The following is a 17,551-nucleotide window of genomic DNA, read 5'->3' on the forward strand; positions in this document are numbered from 1 at the left end:
GACAATTAATAGAGACCAACCCCGAGTTGATCCAGATGATGTAATTCGCTAACCAGGATTTTAAATAAACTATTATAAATGTGCTCAAGTACATAAAGGAAAATATGCTAGTAATGAATACAAAGATAGAAAATCTCAATGAGAAACTATTAAAAATTGGAAATTCAAGAATTGAAAAATACAGTATCTGAAATAAAAGTTCACAGGATAGATATAGCATATATTACATATACAGAAAGAGAATCAGTGAACTTTAAGATAGATCAATAGAAATTATTCAATTTGAGGAAGAGAGAGAAACACTGAAAAAAAATAAACAGAGCTCCAGGGTCTTTAGGAAGGAATAAAATGCACTGTACATTTTAAATATGAGTAGATATAAAATATTGTAAAATACTGTATTTTCCTTTAAATTTCCTTAAAATTTACATGCTTATATAAAGCAAGAATTATTATATTGTGGAGCTTATAAAGTATGTCATCTAGAACATAAAGGATGGAAGGAGGGGATAAATGGATCCATTTGGTTGCACTCTTTTTTGTATTTTATGTGACATACTGGAATATTCATTCTATTTAGACTAAAAAGTTAAAGGCAATTCCTAGAGCAAACCCTAAAAAAAATGCAAAGAGATGTAGCTAAAAACTTACTAAATAAATTAAAAGGTAACTCTTTAGAAGGTATTCAGACAATCCAAAAGGTAAAGGATTAAACATCACCAAATTCTAAGATTTATTATAAAGCTGTATTAATCAAATCAATGTAGTACTGGCATACAGATCAACAATATATCAGTGGAACAAATAACCTGGTAAATTATCTTTACATGACTATTACTTTTGACAAAAGCACCAAAATAGTCTGGTAGGAAAAAAGAAAGTCTTCCAACAAATTGTGCTGGAACAACCAAATACACATATGGGAAAATAAACCTCAATCCCTACCTCATACCACACATAAAAATTAATTCAAGATAAATCATACAGCTAAATCTAGAAAGTAAAACTATATACTAAAAATTAGAAACATATTTATTACTACTAAAATTAGAAACATAGCAAAATATCTTCATGACTTAATGGTAAATGAACGTTTTTTGGATAGGACATAGAAGTAAGAACTTTAAAATAACAAAAATTGATTAATTAGACTTCTTCAGACTTAAAAACATCTGCTCATTAAAAAATGCCATTAAGAAAATGACTAGGTACATCACAGAAAGAAAAAATATTCACAAAACATGTGACAAAGGACTGTTGTCCAACTTACATAAAGAATGTCTACAAGTTAATAATAAAAGGACAAAGAATCCAATAAAAAGTGGCCAAAAGATTTGAACACTTTACAAGGGAAGATATACAAATGGCCAATAAAGACATAAAAAAGTACTCAATATCATCAGCCCACCTAATAGGTTAGAAAGGAAAAGACTGACAGCAGCAGATGTTAGCAAGTAAGTAGAGCAACTAGAATTCTCATACTAATTGGTGAGCTACTTTGAAAAATGTTCTGACAATTTCTTATTAATCTAAAGATACATCTGTCCAATGACCATGAAATTCCACTCTTTGGTATTTATCCAAAGGGGATGAAAAATATGTCTGCAAAATACTTGTATGAGAATATTCAGCAACTTTATTCAAGTTTAATTCAAAATAGCCTAAAACTGGAGAAGCCCAGGAGTACATCAATAGGAGAATGGATTATCAAACAACCGACTATAAACAGTGAAATATATAATGAACTGCAGTTAATGCAACAACTTGGATAAACTTCATTCTATTATACTGCCTGAGAGGAGCCTTCCACAAATAATACATATTGCATAATTCTGTTCATATGATGTTCTAGAACATGCAAAAGTAATCTGTAGTGGAGAAAAAAACAAAAGAAAAAACAGAATAGTGGTTGCTCAGAGGTGAGGACTGATTGGAAAAGCACATTCTGTGGTGCTTTTCCACAAGGGCAATTTCTGTGGTGATAGTAATGCTCTATGTTTTGATAGAGGTTTGGGTTACACAGGTGGATGCATTTTTCAAAACTCATGTATGGGTGCAGTTGACATTTGTGCATTTCTTTGTAGGTAAATGTTACTCAGAAATAAAAGAAATATATAAAGATACTGAACTCTAATGATCAGTATGCTGAAGTGTTTAGAAGTGAAGTATATTTATGTCTGCAACTTACCTTGACATTCATAAAAAATAAGATGGATCAATGAATGTATAAAGTGGTAGATAATTATGTGATAAAACAAATATAGTAAAATAGTTATTGTAGAATCTAGGTGGTGTGTATATTTGTGTTCACTGTACAATTCTTTCAACTTTTCTGTATGTTTTAAAATTTTTATAGTTAGATGTTGGAAAAAAGAAATCATTTTAAACGACAAAACTTTAATTTTACTTATGAAGAATTTTGTTACTTATTATGTGCCTTCACAAATGCATTTGTATATGATGATATGATTTTAATGTTTAAAATTAATTTCAAGAGTTAAATTTAGGCAAATAGAGGCATGTTGTAACAAACAACGTTTTCTATTCCAAAAATTGATAATTTTTAGTACTTTGTCTTTTTAAAAAGAAAAATATTATATTATAAATGTAATTGTTTTTACTTCAATATACAAGCATTTATGATTTATATTTACTACTTTTACATTAGATTTTTAAATAGGTACACTTTCAACTTGCTTTTTTAATTCAGTGATGTTTTTGAGATCAATATTAATAAAAATAAAATATTACCTATATGTTAGTGTCTTAGTTCTCCAGAAGACATTGAATCAAGGATGTGGGTATAGGTAGTTTATTTGGGAAGTTAAAGTAACACAGATATAGGCAAGAAAAGGCAGCCAATAAAGATTGTGCTATGACAATGAACATCTGGAGCTTAATCCCATGAGGAAACTCTGAGAAATGGTTTTAAACACATGCCTCAGAATTCCCCACTCAAGGAGTAAAGGAGTTGGGCCTCAACTCCTAAGAGAGTCACTGGTTAAGGGCTGCTCACAGATCATATAAATTCCTTGGCATTTCTAGGCTGCCATGGGGTGAGCAGTGCCACTTTCTGCAGTTCCAGAGAAAAGATTCCTCCAGCACACAGATATAAGTTACTGAGAATTAGAAGTTAGTAGAAGAACACTGAGGTCCAAGAGATATGGACAGGACACTAACAGTATCTGCTACAGTTAATGATAGATATACTTTACATAATTGTATTTCATCATATAAATATATGTACTCTATTGTGTGCATCATTTCCATTATTTGAATGTTCATGTATGTATGTCTTTTTGTTTCTTTTTGGTAAGTTTTTAGAAGTGGAATGGCTGGGTCATATGGCACAATATATTCAGCTTTTTAAGAGGCTACCCAACCGTTTTCCAAAGTGATGGTTCTTTCACATTTCTACCAGCAATGTACAAGAGCTCTAGTTGTTCCATATCCTTGTCAACACTTAGTATTGTCAGTCTTTTTAATTTTAGTCATTTTAATGGGATATGTATAGAGGATGTGGTTCTTTCACATTTCTACCAGCAATGTACAAGAGCTCTAGTTGTTCCATATCCTTGCCAACACTTAGTATTGTCAGTCTTTTTAATTTTAGTCATTTTAATGGGATATGTATAGAGGATATTAATCCACATTTCAAATATTCTTCTTGATAGTTTTTTCATTTCTGAGTGCCTTGTCACATCTTATTATATAATATTTACCTCAGAATATCAGTAATGATGAACTCAATTATACCAGAATAGGAGGGGCATCCACTCTACCAGATTTCATTTTCATTTGGGTTGCATGCATTATTAAAATATTTTTTCTAATCTATGTTTTCTTTTTGGCAATCTTTTAAGTCAATTGTCCATTTGAGGACTGTTAATTAAACCATGTAGGTGGGAACACATGGAGCAATGTCACAATCTCAGAAAAAGAACAAGCAAGAAGGCACTGACAACTGTTCCACACGGAGGGACAACACTTCTCCCTCAGAAGGCCTGATTCACTTGATTCTCACTGAACATGACCCGTAGCCATGACTATGATTTATGGACAGAGGGAGGCACTTCAGGTTCATGAAGGGGAAAATTGGCTAAGTGTCTCCCAGAACAAATACCTGCCCCTTCTTGTGATTTAGGTCTCAGTTCAAATGTCACCTCCTCAAAATGATCTTTGCTGACCACCCTAGTTAAAGTCATCTTCCGTTGCACTTCTCTATTCTAATTTTCTGTTTCGTTTTTAATAATATTTATCACTGTATAAATATTCTATTCATTTATTGATTTACTTATTTACTGCCAGTCTCCTCCTCTTAGGGTATAAAAGGACAGGAATTTTGACTGCTTTGCTGAATACTGTACTACTAGTATTTTAAGAGATATGTGCCTGTCATAAAGTAGATGCTCAGTGAACTTGAAATGGAGGTAAAAATACACCCAAATTTTAACCTTTGTGTTCTTTTTTTTATATCTGTGAGTATTTTTTAAAGTTTATTGGTAACACTCATGTATTACTTTCATAATCCAAGGAGAAAGGAGAGGCCTCATTCAAGAGCTGTACTTCACTGAAAGCCAAGAGCATATTTTATGTAGGTTATCATCATAGTACAATTTTTAATTGGATTTTAAAAACCACTTTGAAAGTTGTTTATTGAACTTATAAGAAGGCAAATATAAAAACTTAATAATTCTCTTTTTTTCCCAAATTCAAAGACCTTTAAGGAATTTTCTGACCGTAAACATAAAATAGTCTCAATGTAAAAACAGAAAAAAGGCAAAAAAGGAAGTTAACATTATCTGCAATCTCATTACACAGAGAAATTCACTGTTAACATTTCAGTACAGAACTTTCTAAACTTTTTTTTCTGTGCATAGATAGATATACACTTAATGTAATGTGAAAATATAGTCATGCCAATTAACTATGTTGACCTAATATTTCATTATAGGAATGTATCTTAAGTTATTTAACTAGCTTTCTATCCATGAACATCTAGGTTGATCATAGTTTTAGCTGTTATAAAAGAGACTTCAGTGAACGTCTTTACACATGCCTCTTTATGATCTTGTCCCATTTTTTCCTTAACGTAGTTAATTCCTACGAGTGGAATTGCAGAGTCAAAGTGTAGTCCCATTTTGCTTTTCATTTGCAAGTAATATTGCATTTTACATTTTCTCTAACATGAGGAGATAGGAGTTAGTTTTCAACTCTTGACTTTTACATTTACCATTAAATAAATTACTTTTGCTTCAGAAGATGGAGAGCTTTGTTTAGAAGTTACACAGATGTGATTGCAGAAGCTCAGAGGTGAAAATACGTACACAAGGACAGTATATTCAATTCCCAGGCAAGAACTTAGTGAACACAACAGATGGGGTATGTGAAACTGAAGTTATATTATTTTAAAAAGGGGTTTTTAAAAAAATCCTTTTAGAAAACTTTTCTCCTTACTCAGTGCTATGGGCTCAGTCAGAGCCCCAGGGCATGGATATGCAAATATGTACAAGTATGTGCAGAACTTGAAAGGTGCTGATGCTTGCCTTTTTACAGTTTATTTCATCAATCTGAACACACTTTAAATTAAGCAACAGTTCTAGTAAATATATAAAAATGTCAATTTCACAACATAGAATTTTAAGTAAATAATCTATATCTTAAATTTAAATATAGAAAAAATAAACCGAATATAATGTTTTTAAAGGTTGATTCTGGCAAAGCTTGAGGAACTATCAGAATACCTACATGAAAAGACAACGAGCCTAAGACGCATGTAGACCTGCACTGTCCAGTATGGTAGCCACCAGCCACAGGTGGCTATGAGCACTTGAAATGTGACTGTAGCCTCTTGTCGAAATGATAGTATTTCAGATATGTGGAGTTCAGTAAAATACACTATCAAAATTAATTTTATGTGTTTCTTTTTACATTTTTAATATGGCTTCTAGAAATTTAAAATTACATATATGGCTTGCATTATATATATTTCTGTTGAATATTGCTGGTAGGGATGTAAATAGTGAAATAAAGTTTTTCACACTTTTTAAAAGGTTCAAAAATATTATAGTTACAATTTATTTGATATTTACAAAAATGATAAGAACAATGTGAATTATAGCTGAAGAATGCTTTCAACAATCACTCTTGCTAATGTTTCTTATTTTTATTTTGTTGTCTTGATTATTTAATACAGGTTTTACTTAAACTTATTAAACAAACTCTACTCAAAGTCAATAAATGTTAGAACTCGAGACAAATCAGGAAAAATCTGGCGGGTTACGTAGGATCCTTGGTAGTTTTGCGCTTTTACCAACGTGACCACCAGGTCTGGAGAAGGGCCACACAAGCCAGTGTGTCTGTGCCAGCCTGTGCTGGCCTCTGTTCTAGGCTTCAATTCTTAATACTAAAGACATATATAGGCATCCTAAGAGCAGGACTCTAGAGCCAGAGAGCCAAAGTTCACATTCTGGCTCAGCTACTTACAAATAACTGAGTGCCTCCATGTCCTATCTATAAAATGAAGAAACGCACACACACACACACACACATGCGCGCGCGCACACACACACACACACACACTATGCCTAGTGCAGTAAGAAATAAAGAAATGTTAGCTGTTACGCGCGCACACACACACACACACACACACACTATGCCTAGTGCAGTAAGAAATAAAGAAATGTTAGCTGTTATTATTTTATTCTTTTTTATTCTAAAGTCCATGTTCCTTCTATTGTATTAAATTCTCATTTATGGTGCAGAACTGTTTATTGTAATGGGGTTATAGCTTTTCTTCTAAATGAGGGTACAAAATGAATGTTCTTCACCTATAGTTTTTTAAAAAAATCTATATAAATTAGACCCATAAAAATATACTCAACTGATTTTTGACAATGGTGCACAAGCAATTTAATGGAAGAACAGTCTTTTCAACAAATGGTGCTGTAACAATTGGATATCCTTAGGCAGAAAAAAAAAATGAGCCTTGGCATAACCCTCACACTTACACAAAAATTAAGTCAGAATGAATCACAGACTTAAATGTAAAATGTAACACTATAAAACTTTTGGGAAAAAAGAAAATCTTTGGGGCCTAGACTTGAGCAAAGAGTTCTTAGACTTGAACTAAAAGTATGATACCCAAAAGAAAAATTGATAAATTGGGCCTCAGCAAAATTAAGAACTTTTGCTCTGTGAAAGCCCCTGTTAAGAGGATGAAAATAAAAGCTATAGAATGGGAGAAAATATTTGCAAACCACATATCCAACAAAGGACTTATATGTAGAGTATATAAAGAACTCTCAAAACTCTACCTTAAGAAAAAAAATCTGATTAGAAAATGGGCAAAAGATATGAGCATAAATTTAACCAAAGATTTACAGATGACAAGTACCATACACACAAAAAGTTCAACATCATTAGCCATCAGGGAAATGCAAAATAGAACCACAATGAAATATACTACTACACATCTATTAGAATGTCTAAAATTAAAAAGACTGATCATACCAGGTGTTGGTGAGGATCAGAGAAACTAGATCATTCGACATTGCTGGTAGCCTGTATGTAAATGTTCATAGCAGCTGTATTTATAATAGTCCAAAACTGGAAACAACCAAAATGTCCTTCAATGGGTTGTACAAGGACAAACTGTGCGATATTCATACCATAGAGTACTAGAGCAACAAAAAGGAACAAGTTTTTAATATGCAACAACTTGAATGAACCTCAAGGAAATTTTGCTGAGTGAAAAAAGCCAATCTTAAAAGCTTACATACCACATGATTCCATTTATATAGCATTCTTGAAGTAACAATATTATAGATGTAGAGAACAGATTAGCAACAGCTAATCTGGGATTAGGGATGGTGTGGCTAGTGGTAGGTTTGTCTGTAAGGGGGTAGCAGCACTCAGCTTTGTGGTGATAAAACAATCCTGTATTTTGATTTACACACACACACACACACACACACACACACACACACACACGTGAGTATAAAACTAGTAAAATCTAAATACTGTGTATTATACCAATGTCAGTTTCCTAGTTTTGACAGTGTACTACAGTTATGCAAAAGGTCAACATGGGGAGAAGTGGGGTTGAGGGAATAGGACCTCCCTATATGTTTCCTGTAAATCTGTAACTGTTTCAAAATTAAAAGTTTTTTAAAAAAAATCTATGTAGTGTTTCCTGATTTCTTCATTTTATAAATCTAGTCACTGTTTTTTTCTGATTATTTTAATAAAATTATGTAAGTCGTGTCGATTAATGTTCACACAATGTTTGTAACATCAGAATGCCTTGATAATAAGATTATGGAGGTGTCCTAATAACATAATAACCTAAAATAATTTTAAGTTCATTTGACTAAACTCACAGGACTAAAAACAACAGAAAAATGTTATCAAGGTAAAGAAATTGATCACATGTGATTAATACTAATAATTATACTTTCACTAGCGAGTAAATTATATAATAACACATTCTTTTTTTAATTGAATCATAATTGATTATATGTATTTTGGGGGTTCAACATTGACATATGTTGATCAAATCAATATTATTAGAATACACGTTATTACAAATCATATTATTAGAATACACGTTATTACAAATCATACTTATTCTTTATGCCCCTTATTCAGTCTCTCCCCATACCCCATCCCTCCCCCCCACCTCTGATAATCTCAGATTTCGTCTTTCCTTCTGAAAGAGTAATTGTCCCTCTTGTTGATTTGTTGCCTAGATGATCTATTCAGTGCCTGAGAGAGATGTGTTCAGGTCCCCCACTATTATCGTACAGTAGGTGCTTCTTCTGTCACTCTGGAATGGGCTTCGTGGAGAGAGACATCCTCTTCATTTCTTTGGTCTCTGCTGGTGACTCTCCTTGTGTCAGTGCACTCAAGTGGTTGGCAGACTATCTGCATGGTAATTGTGACATCTAGCTGCTTTTGCAGCAGCCATGACTATTGTGATGGCTGTGGTGGGCCGCCCACACAGAAGTGGTGTTTTTGGCATGCTCCTTGCCTGGTTGCAGGAAGAGGGGTTGGTCCATGGCTCCATGTCTTAGGATCCTAGGTGGGCCCTGTGGTAGTGGTGGAATGCCTGGATGCAGGAGGAGGGGTCATGCTTGCCTTCATGTCTCAGGACCCTGGGGAGGCCCCATGGTAGTGGTGGCTTGCCTGATTGCAGGAAGAGGGGTTGGTCCCTGGCTCCATACCTCAGGCCCCTGGGCAGGTCCTGTGGCAGTGGTGGCATGCCTGGTTGTGGGAGGAGGGGTTGGTCCACAGCTGCATGCCTCAGGACCCCAGGCAGGCCCCATGGCGGCAGCAGCATGCCTGGTTGTGGGAGGAGGAGTTGGTCCCTGGCTCCATGTATTTCTACATTCTAAGTTGCTGTGGAGCAGTTGGGTGGGAGGGGGAGAGGAGAAGGAGGAAGGAAATATGGTGGGGGAAGGAGGAAGTACATAGTGTGGGAGAAGGAAGGAAGGAGGGGGGCATGGTTGAGGCCTGTGGTACCCCCCTCATTCCTGCAGGGGAGACCAGGAGGCTTCCAATGGTGGCTTGGACTGTTGTTGGGCTGAATACAGATGTCAGGGGGGTGTGGCTGAAGCCCTCATCCCTCCCCCCCGGCTCAAGTGACCAGGGTATTTCCTGTGGTGGCTCAGTGGTCATTGCTGGGCTGGTTGTGGGTGTCGGCGGGCACAGCTGAAGCCCAGAGCCCTATCCCCTTTATGGCTTCTGGGCCTAGGGGACTTCTGTTCTTCTAGGTGTTATAGGTGTTCTTTGGTGATGTGAGACCTTTACTAGTTAATATCAAACTTTGTCTTTGGTCTATGGGCATTTTGTTTTTTCTTTCAGTTCTGCATTGGATTATTTGCTGTTCCTACCACTTAAACTCTGCACTGGAAATAATTTGTTGTCCTTTGCTTACTTCTAAAATGGGGTAGCTTTCTGTAGGGGCCAGCACTTGAGCTGTGTAGTTGAGCTAAATTGCTGCTTTGCTGCTGATTCCCTGGGGAAGGCTTTTTGTGCCGCTCAGGTTTTAATGGTTGACTTTATAGGTACTTCTGGGTCTCATGAGATCCAGTACACCTGGGTTGTATAGAAACTCTGTTCTGGACCTGAGTGTTTTCAGCAAACTGGTCCCCTTGCAGTTCTGTACTCCTGGCCAGTCTACATAGAGTGGTCCTGTGCTGGTTGGGGGGCAGATCAGCTGTCCTTGCTGTGCCCCAATGTTCCCCCAGTGGGCCTGTCTTCCCCACTGCCTGCACTCCAAACATTTCCCATGGGATGGGCCATGCACTGGTCCCTTGTGATGACTCACAGGTCTCTGAGTGGCTCCTTTTTTCAGTTGTCTGTGGCTCCACGTTCCTATGTGTGTCCATGGGAGCCCTGTTAGTGGTCCTGCTGGCCTGAGGGCCATCAAGGCTCTCCTCTCCCCTGCAGGCAACTTCATAAAAAGGGCACAGCTGCGGCTTTTGTCAGCTCTTGCTCCATGTGCTCACCAGGGCCAGCCTTGAAGCAGCCAGGGCTCAAAATGGTGGGAGCAATCCTTTCTTTCTCTCATCGTGGCTTCCCCTGTCTTCCTGAACTCTATAGGTTTCTCCTCCTCTTCCCCTGAGCTCTAGTGGCCCCAGCTTGGCTGTTGTTGCTTTTTAATAGTTGTAAATTGGTTTATTTGTGGGAGAGAGTGGCACTGGGGACTGTCTATTCTGCCATCTTGCCCGGAAGGAAACACTTATTCTAAAAACTAAAAAAAATATATATTGGCTATGAACTTTGACAATATTACAAACATTTTAAATAACTCATATTCTAAAATATAGTGTTATGAGCTGAATTGTGTCCCTACCCCAATCAAATACTTATGTTGAAGTCTTAACCCCTGGTACTTCAGAATGTAACTATATTTGGAAACAGAGTATTTAAACAGGTAATTAAATTAAAATGAGGTTATTAAGGTGGGTCCTAGTCCAATCTGACTTGTATCATAAGAAGAGGAAATTTGTACACAGACACTTACAAAAGGAGAACCACGTGAAAACACAGGGAGAAGATAGCCATCTAAAAGCCAAAGGGATAGACCTGGAACAGATCCTTTCCTCACCACCCTCAGAAGAATGTTACACTTCTCTCTGTGTAACAGAGATGCAAAAAAGGATTACTCAAAGCAATATGAATGCAATGAGAAGCCTGAAGGGACTGCACCTCAGCAACTCCTCTGTTAGAAGGAGAAAACTGGGTACAGCCCTGATTCAAAGTTAGTTTCTGTTTTTTATTGTAAAGACAAGGAAATTTCACAAGAAAAATCAGTTGATTAAATCATTTCAACAGGACACAAAGACATAGACAGTGTGACAAAAGTTATCTATGGCTAAGTATAGCTTAAACGATGGAAACTAGTAACATCAGTAAAATGAACAATGTGACAGTCCAAAGTACAATTTGTGAAAAGCTAAGTTGGCCAAACTGTGATCATTATCTAAAATATAACCTCTCGTCAAATGATTTAAGTGAAAGTTACATTCTTATGATTAAATCTAAGTATAATTGTCTCTGAAGTTTCCACCAACAGACAGCTTGCCCTTAGCAAACATTTTTTCACATTTTTCCTTACAGAAATTCTTTAAAATCTCTTAACAGGATTGGTATGACAACCACCTGTCAGCTCTAAAATCATTAAAGTATACAATCCCATACCCAAGCAGTGATTAGAGTTGATTAGATGGGCTGTAGCCTGGCTAGCTGTGGTCTTTTGCCCCCTGGGCAGGAGCTTTTGCCTCGCACATACATTACTTGAAAACCTTATTCTAAAAATCAAATGAGAATCAACATATACTTAATTAGAATTGGTGAAATGGGCTTTTGCCATACTATCTGTGGGCTTTTGCCCCATACATGCATCACCTGAGAACCCTATTCTAAAAATCAAATGAGAATCAAGATTTCTAATGCTCTACAGAAGGAGCCAAGCCTGCTGATGCCATGATCTCAGACTTCTGGCCTCCAGAACTGTGAGGAAATAAATTTCTATTATTTAAGCCTCCCAATCTGTGGTACTTTGTTACACAGTCCTAGCAAAATAATATGGTAAACTCTATACACATTGTACAATATTATTCAGCACTTTAAAAGATTTGCACTTTAAGTTTGATTTTAAAATCAAAGTTTAAAACAGAAACAACATTCTTAGAAAAAGGCATTGCTTAATATTTTCTTGCTGATAAGGTATGCTGAATATTGAATAGCAGATATGTAAAATATTTTCTATTCTTGTAGTGATTGAATATCACTTTATGTAATTCATATTTTTAAATTTGTGTTTATAGATTAGATTTTCTTAAAACAGAGCATAGTTATCTTAATGAAAGAAATTTTGGAAAAAAATATTTTTATCACAGCAGAATATTTTAACAGGTATAGAATCAAATTTGCTTTCACTCCCAAAACAGCTATTGACTAAGTAGCTCTTGAACATTTAAAATTCAAGTCCAGAATTAGGCTTAGAAATGTAGTCCACATTTCTCATAAAACTGATGAATTTATGGATCAAATAGGCCTATTTGCTTATCCTATTAAAAAATGTTTGTTTTGGGGGGATGTGTGTTTTAACTGTCTAACCTAGTTTGACATAAAAAAATATGGGGCTCAAAATGTCTGTCTCTGAAATGAAGGTTGAAATAAAACAAAGACATTCTGGCTCTTCCACTAGTGGTATATTAGAAACTATGTAGAAGGTTTACTCAACAGTGCCTTTACTCATTTAGTAGGTATTTATTGAGTTCTTACTAATGCTAGGACATCATGGTAGAAATTATGGGGAGAGTAAAAATGAGTAAGATATTATCTCTGGGCCAAATTTTCTTTTTTTGTGTGTGGCTGGCCAGTAGGGGGATCCAAACCTGTGACCTTGGTGTTACAGGGCTGTCTGACCAAAATTAATTTATCTTTTTGTCTTTTTTTTTCCGTGTCCGGCAATGGATCGCAACCCTCAGTGTTGCCCCCGTACCGGACCGGGGACCGGCAACGGGATCGCAAGCCTCGCCGTTGCTCCCGCGCCTCGCTCAGCCAGTGAGCGGGAGCCGGTCTGCATGTGGGATCCGAACCCTCGGACGGGAGCGCCGCCGTGCTTCCCAAGCGGCGCACTATCCAGTGCGCCACCGGGCCGGCCCCCAAAATTAATTTATACTTCAGTAGTAGATCACATGTATACATATGATCAGTACAATACAAATAACGTAAATTGGTTCTAGTTCTAAGAGTATCAAGGTCATATCCAGATCAGGTCAGAAAAGGTCCCACACAGTAGGCCGAGTGTATGAGGATAGGAGGACCTTCTTCATGGGGTAGTTCTAAGAAAGAGAAGGTCCAGAGTGGGTACAATGACCAGTATAGGTTGATCTGGTTAGGGTGATAATTTCTGAACCCCAAGTTGGGACACATGACTGACAAGTATGAAATTGTATGAAGGTACTTCAAAAAGTTCAAGGAAAGATTCATATGAAGTTTTTAAAGTACTCTTATATAATGGTGAAGGTAGAATCGAGTCTTTGACACCTAGATTGCCATAGGTACAGGAGTGTTTAGTTTGCCGAGGGTGAGTTAATTCACCTCCATTGAGTTTTTATTTTCCTAATTCCATGTTAGGAAAGTTGTGTTTCCCATCAGTTTTGAAATCTTACTGTGCTTTTCCATGTTTTAGAATATATTTTACAAATAAATTTGTATTACAGATTCTTATCCTTTTAATGTCAGATAGAAAGTCACATTGACATGAGTAGTTATTTTAGAGACAGTATTATACACGAACAGAGTTTTTTGACAGACAATAAATAGGTGACAGCATGTGTGTGCTACTCTGCAGTGTCATTCTGACTTAGATATGGTTTTGGTACAGCACAGTTTATTCAGGCATAAGAAGCCACCTTTATGGCTACAGAAATACCCAGAAAGACTTTTTCTGGGGTGTGAAGGAAAACTGTGACCTTGTTATGTTCTTTAACTACGTTCTTTTTAAAACTTTACTAGTGTATTATTAGTTTTCCTCACACAAATGAGTACATAGTCGTAAGTTTTTAGAAGCATATAGCTATTCTTAGGGAAAAAATTCCCGCATAAAGTAATCATTGGACTATGGAAGAACCCTACTTATTTGGTTCCTGCCAATTTATTTCTCCAGGTTTTCCATTTTGAGCAGGAACTAAAAGTGAAGATAGTGCCAGACCCCTTGTATTCATGTCTTTTGTAAATGCCACTTCCCCCCTCCCCCAGACATTCTTTCTACCTTTGAAAAGACATTTTGCTTTTCTCTCCTTGGACCACATTCATGATCCTGTTTATCACAATCCCTTAAGACGTGCTCGCTCCTCTGTGCTGTATCTAGCTCATTGCTTTACTTCTGTAACCATCTGATGACCATATTGTCTCTGCTGGCAGGTCTGTCCTGTGTTTCTCTACTTCTGGTCTTCACTGGCCTATATGGCTGCTATTTCTGCTATGGTGGTTCCATTTGCAATAAACCAAGCTGACCTCTTTTGACATCTAATCACACATTGAACCCATCACACAGCTCAGGATGGGTTAACCAAAGAAGGAAACATCAAATGAACTCTCTAGAAAAGCAGACTGTCCAGATTTTCATGTAGAAAACATATTCATCGATTCAGTTAATTGTGGTTATATAGATTTTATAGTATTTTATCATTGTCGTGTGCGTGTTTATGTATTTTAATGGTGGTTTAAGGCAGAAGTGCTAAAAAGGCTGATGAAAGAGGAGCTTGATAATTATACGAATGATAATATGCTCTATGAATTTCTCATGCAATTATATAAAATTAGTACATTTAGATCTAAGTAGAGTTGTAAAGGCATATTTTGTTAAACTTAATCTAAATATATAGAACAATGACAAGTAATTGCTATGATGAATTCTGGTCTCATTTTGGGGGGACAGAGCACTATTCAAACTATTAAGATATATTAACTAATACTTTCTCCTCATAAATTTAATAGTTTTAAACACTGCATTCTTTTAGTCCTCTCCATCCCTACCAGCTTTCTTTATATTTTGTATAGAATATATCTTAGTTACTCTCTTAGAAATGCTGCCCAACCAGCTTGTGCTAGCATATTTAAATTTACTTTTCTGAATCATGTTGCCAAGAAAACAATGTAATTTCAATAAAACCCAGAACATTACACAGATATTATGCTATTCATTTATGTGAGTATTCACAAACCAGGCTGTATTGCCATTTAATACAATTTAAAAGCTAAAAAAAAAAACTACTAAAAGATTTCATGCATCATTTAGCAGTACAACCCATTTTCTTGTTTCTTTTTCAAAATGACTACTGAATTTAAATTAAACTTTTCAGTTAGGTGTCGTTATACTCTCAGAAAAGTCACTTTGGCTTTCAACTATTAATTTCCTAAAAGAAAACAATCAATTATTGGAGAAATGTTATATGATCCAATATTGCCTATTTGTAAACTTTGAATTTTCTTTACAGAAATAGATATACTAAATAAAAGTTTGACAGTGTCCCAGAGAAGTAAGGTATGCCTTGAAGAGGAAATGAAAAATCTGAAATTGTTGTCACATGCAGCCATGTTGAGGTCTCAACAGATTCAAACATCCAAACAACAGGAAGTGAGCTTGCAAACCAGATGCTATGACTTGCAAAAAGAAGTACTAGGTAAAGAGAATTCTTTTTTGCTATTAGCAACTAGCTATAATAAGGAAATGTAAAAATAAATAAATAAGGAAATGTCTAGTTTTTTCTTATAATCACATCAAGATCTTTTAAAAATTATTTTGGATTACAAATATGCCTAATTATTAGTTACTATGGTGAGAACTGTGATCGATGTTTACTATCATCCCTCCAATTTTGCCATTTAGAGTGGTAAGACATAAGTGGTTGTATTAAAAAAATTTCAAGTACAAAGTAAGATTTCAGAAAAACAAAGTGTAATTTACTTTGGTATATCATTATCCTCAGTGGATTGGTGCTTTGGGGTACTGAAATAAAAACAGCATATGATGTGAACCCAAATTTTTAAATTTTCATTCATATTTCTAAATATAACTTCATTTTTATTTCTAAAATTTAAAATTCAAAAATTATTAAGCAAAGCAATAAGGTTTTAAAAACCTAGTGTTGAATATATAACTATTAATTATCATGTTCTCTGTACTTTTTAAAATTGTGGCAAAAAACATATGACATCAAATATACCATCTTGACCATTTTAAAGTGTTCTTTAGTGTTAAAGTATGTTTACATTTTCTGCAACAGACATCTAGAACCTTTTTATCTTGCAAAACTGAAACTCTACACCCACTACACACTAATTCTCTCTCCCCTCCCACCCTTGGCAACCACCTTTCTATTTTCTGTTTCTATGAGTTTGACTTTTTTAGATTCCTCATATAAGGGAGACCACACAGTATTTATCTCTGTGTTTGGATTATTTCACTTACCCTAATGTCATCCAGGTTCATCCATGTTGTCCCACATGGCAGGATTTCCTTCTTTTTATGGTTGAATATTATATTGTATGTACACACACACACACACACACACACACACACACACACCCCGTATTTTCTTTATCCATTCATCTGTCAGTGGACATTTGGGTTGCTTTCATCTCTTGTTATTGTGAATAATGTTGCAATGAACACGGGTGTGCAAATCTCTCTTTGAGACTCTGCTTTAAATTCTTTTGTATGTATACCCAGAAGTAGGATTGCTGGATCATATTTAATTCTATTTTTAATTAAAAAAAAATCTTTTAACTTCTCAATATACATTGTAGTTGATTTTCATGTCCCTTTACCCATTCCTCTTTCCTCACCTCCCTCTCTCCCCTCCCCCTACCCCACTACATCATATCTGTTCATTTGTCTTAACAAGTTCAAGGAATTATTGTGATTGTTGTATCTTCTTCTCCATTCCCACCCTTTATTTGTTTGTATATTTATTTGTGTTTTTTAGCTCCCACAAATAATTGAGAACCTGTGCTATTTCTCTTTCTGTGCCTGACTTGTTTCACTTAATATAATTTTCTTTAAGTCTATCCATGTTGTTGTGAATGGTCATATTTCATTCTTTTTTATAGAAGAGTAGTATTTCATTATGTAGATATACTACATTTTCCTTATCCACTCATCTGATGATGGCATTTAGGGTGGTTTCAACTCTTGGCTATTATAAATAGCACTGCAATAAACATGAGAGTACAGGTATCCCTTCGGCATGATGATTTCCATTCCTCTGGGTATATACCCAGCAGTGGAATAGCTGGGTCATATGGTAGATCTATCTGTAATTGTTTGTGGGATATCCATACCATTTTCCATAAGGCTGCACCATTTTGCAGTCCCACCAACAGCATATGAGAGTTCCATTTTCTCCACAACCTCGCCAGCATTTATCATTCTCAGTCTTTTGGATGAGTGAGAAGGTATCTCAAAGTGGTTTTAATTTGCATTTCCAGAATGCTGAATGATGTTGAGAATTTTTTCATGTGTCTGTTG

General features: G+C 35.7%; 1 protein-coding gene across 1 annotated transcript in view; it reads left to right on the forward strand.

The window, feature by feature from the left end:
• Positions 1-17,551, forward strand: part of LEKR1 (leucine, glutamate and lysine rich 1) — a 202,092-nt gene that overhangs the window by 76,039 nt on the left and 108,502 nt on the right. Inside the window, exon 4 of the mRNA XM_008576371.1 lies at positions 15,519-15,704. Coding sequence (XP_008574593.1) covers positions 15,519-15,704 — 186 coding nt within the window. The remainder of the gene's footprint in view (positions 1-15,518; positions 15,705-17,551) is intronic.

The sequence above is a fragment of the Galeopterus variegatus genome, unplaced genomic scaffold (genome assembly GCF_000696425.1).
Source record: "Galeopterus variegatus unplaced genomic scaffold, G_variegatus-3.0.2 Scaffold1340, whole genome shotgun sequence".
NCBI classification, from domain to species: Eukaryota; Metazoa; Chordata; class Mammalia; order Dermoptera; family Cynocephalidae; genus Galeopterus; species Galeopterus variegatus.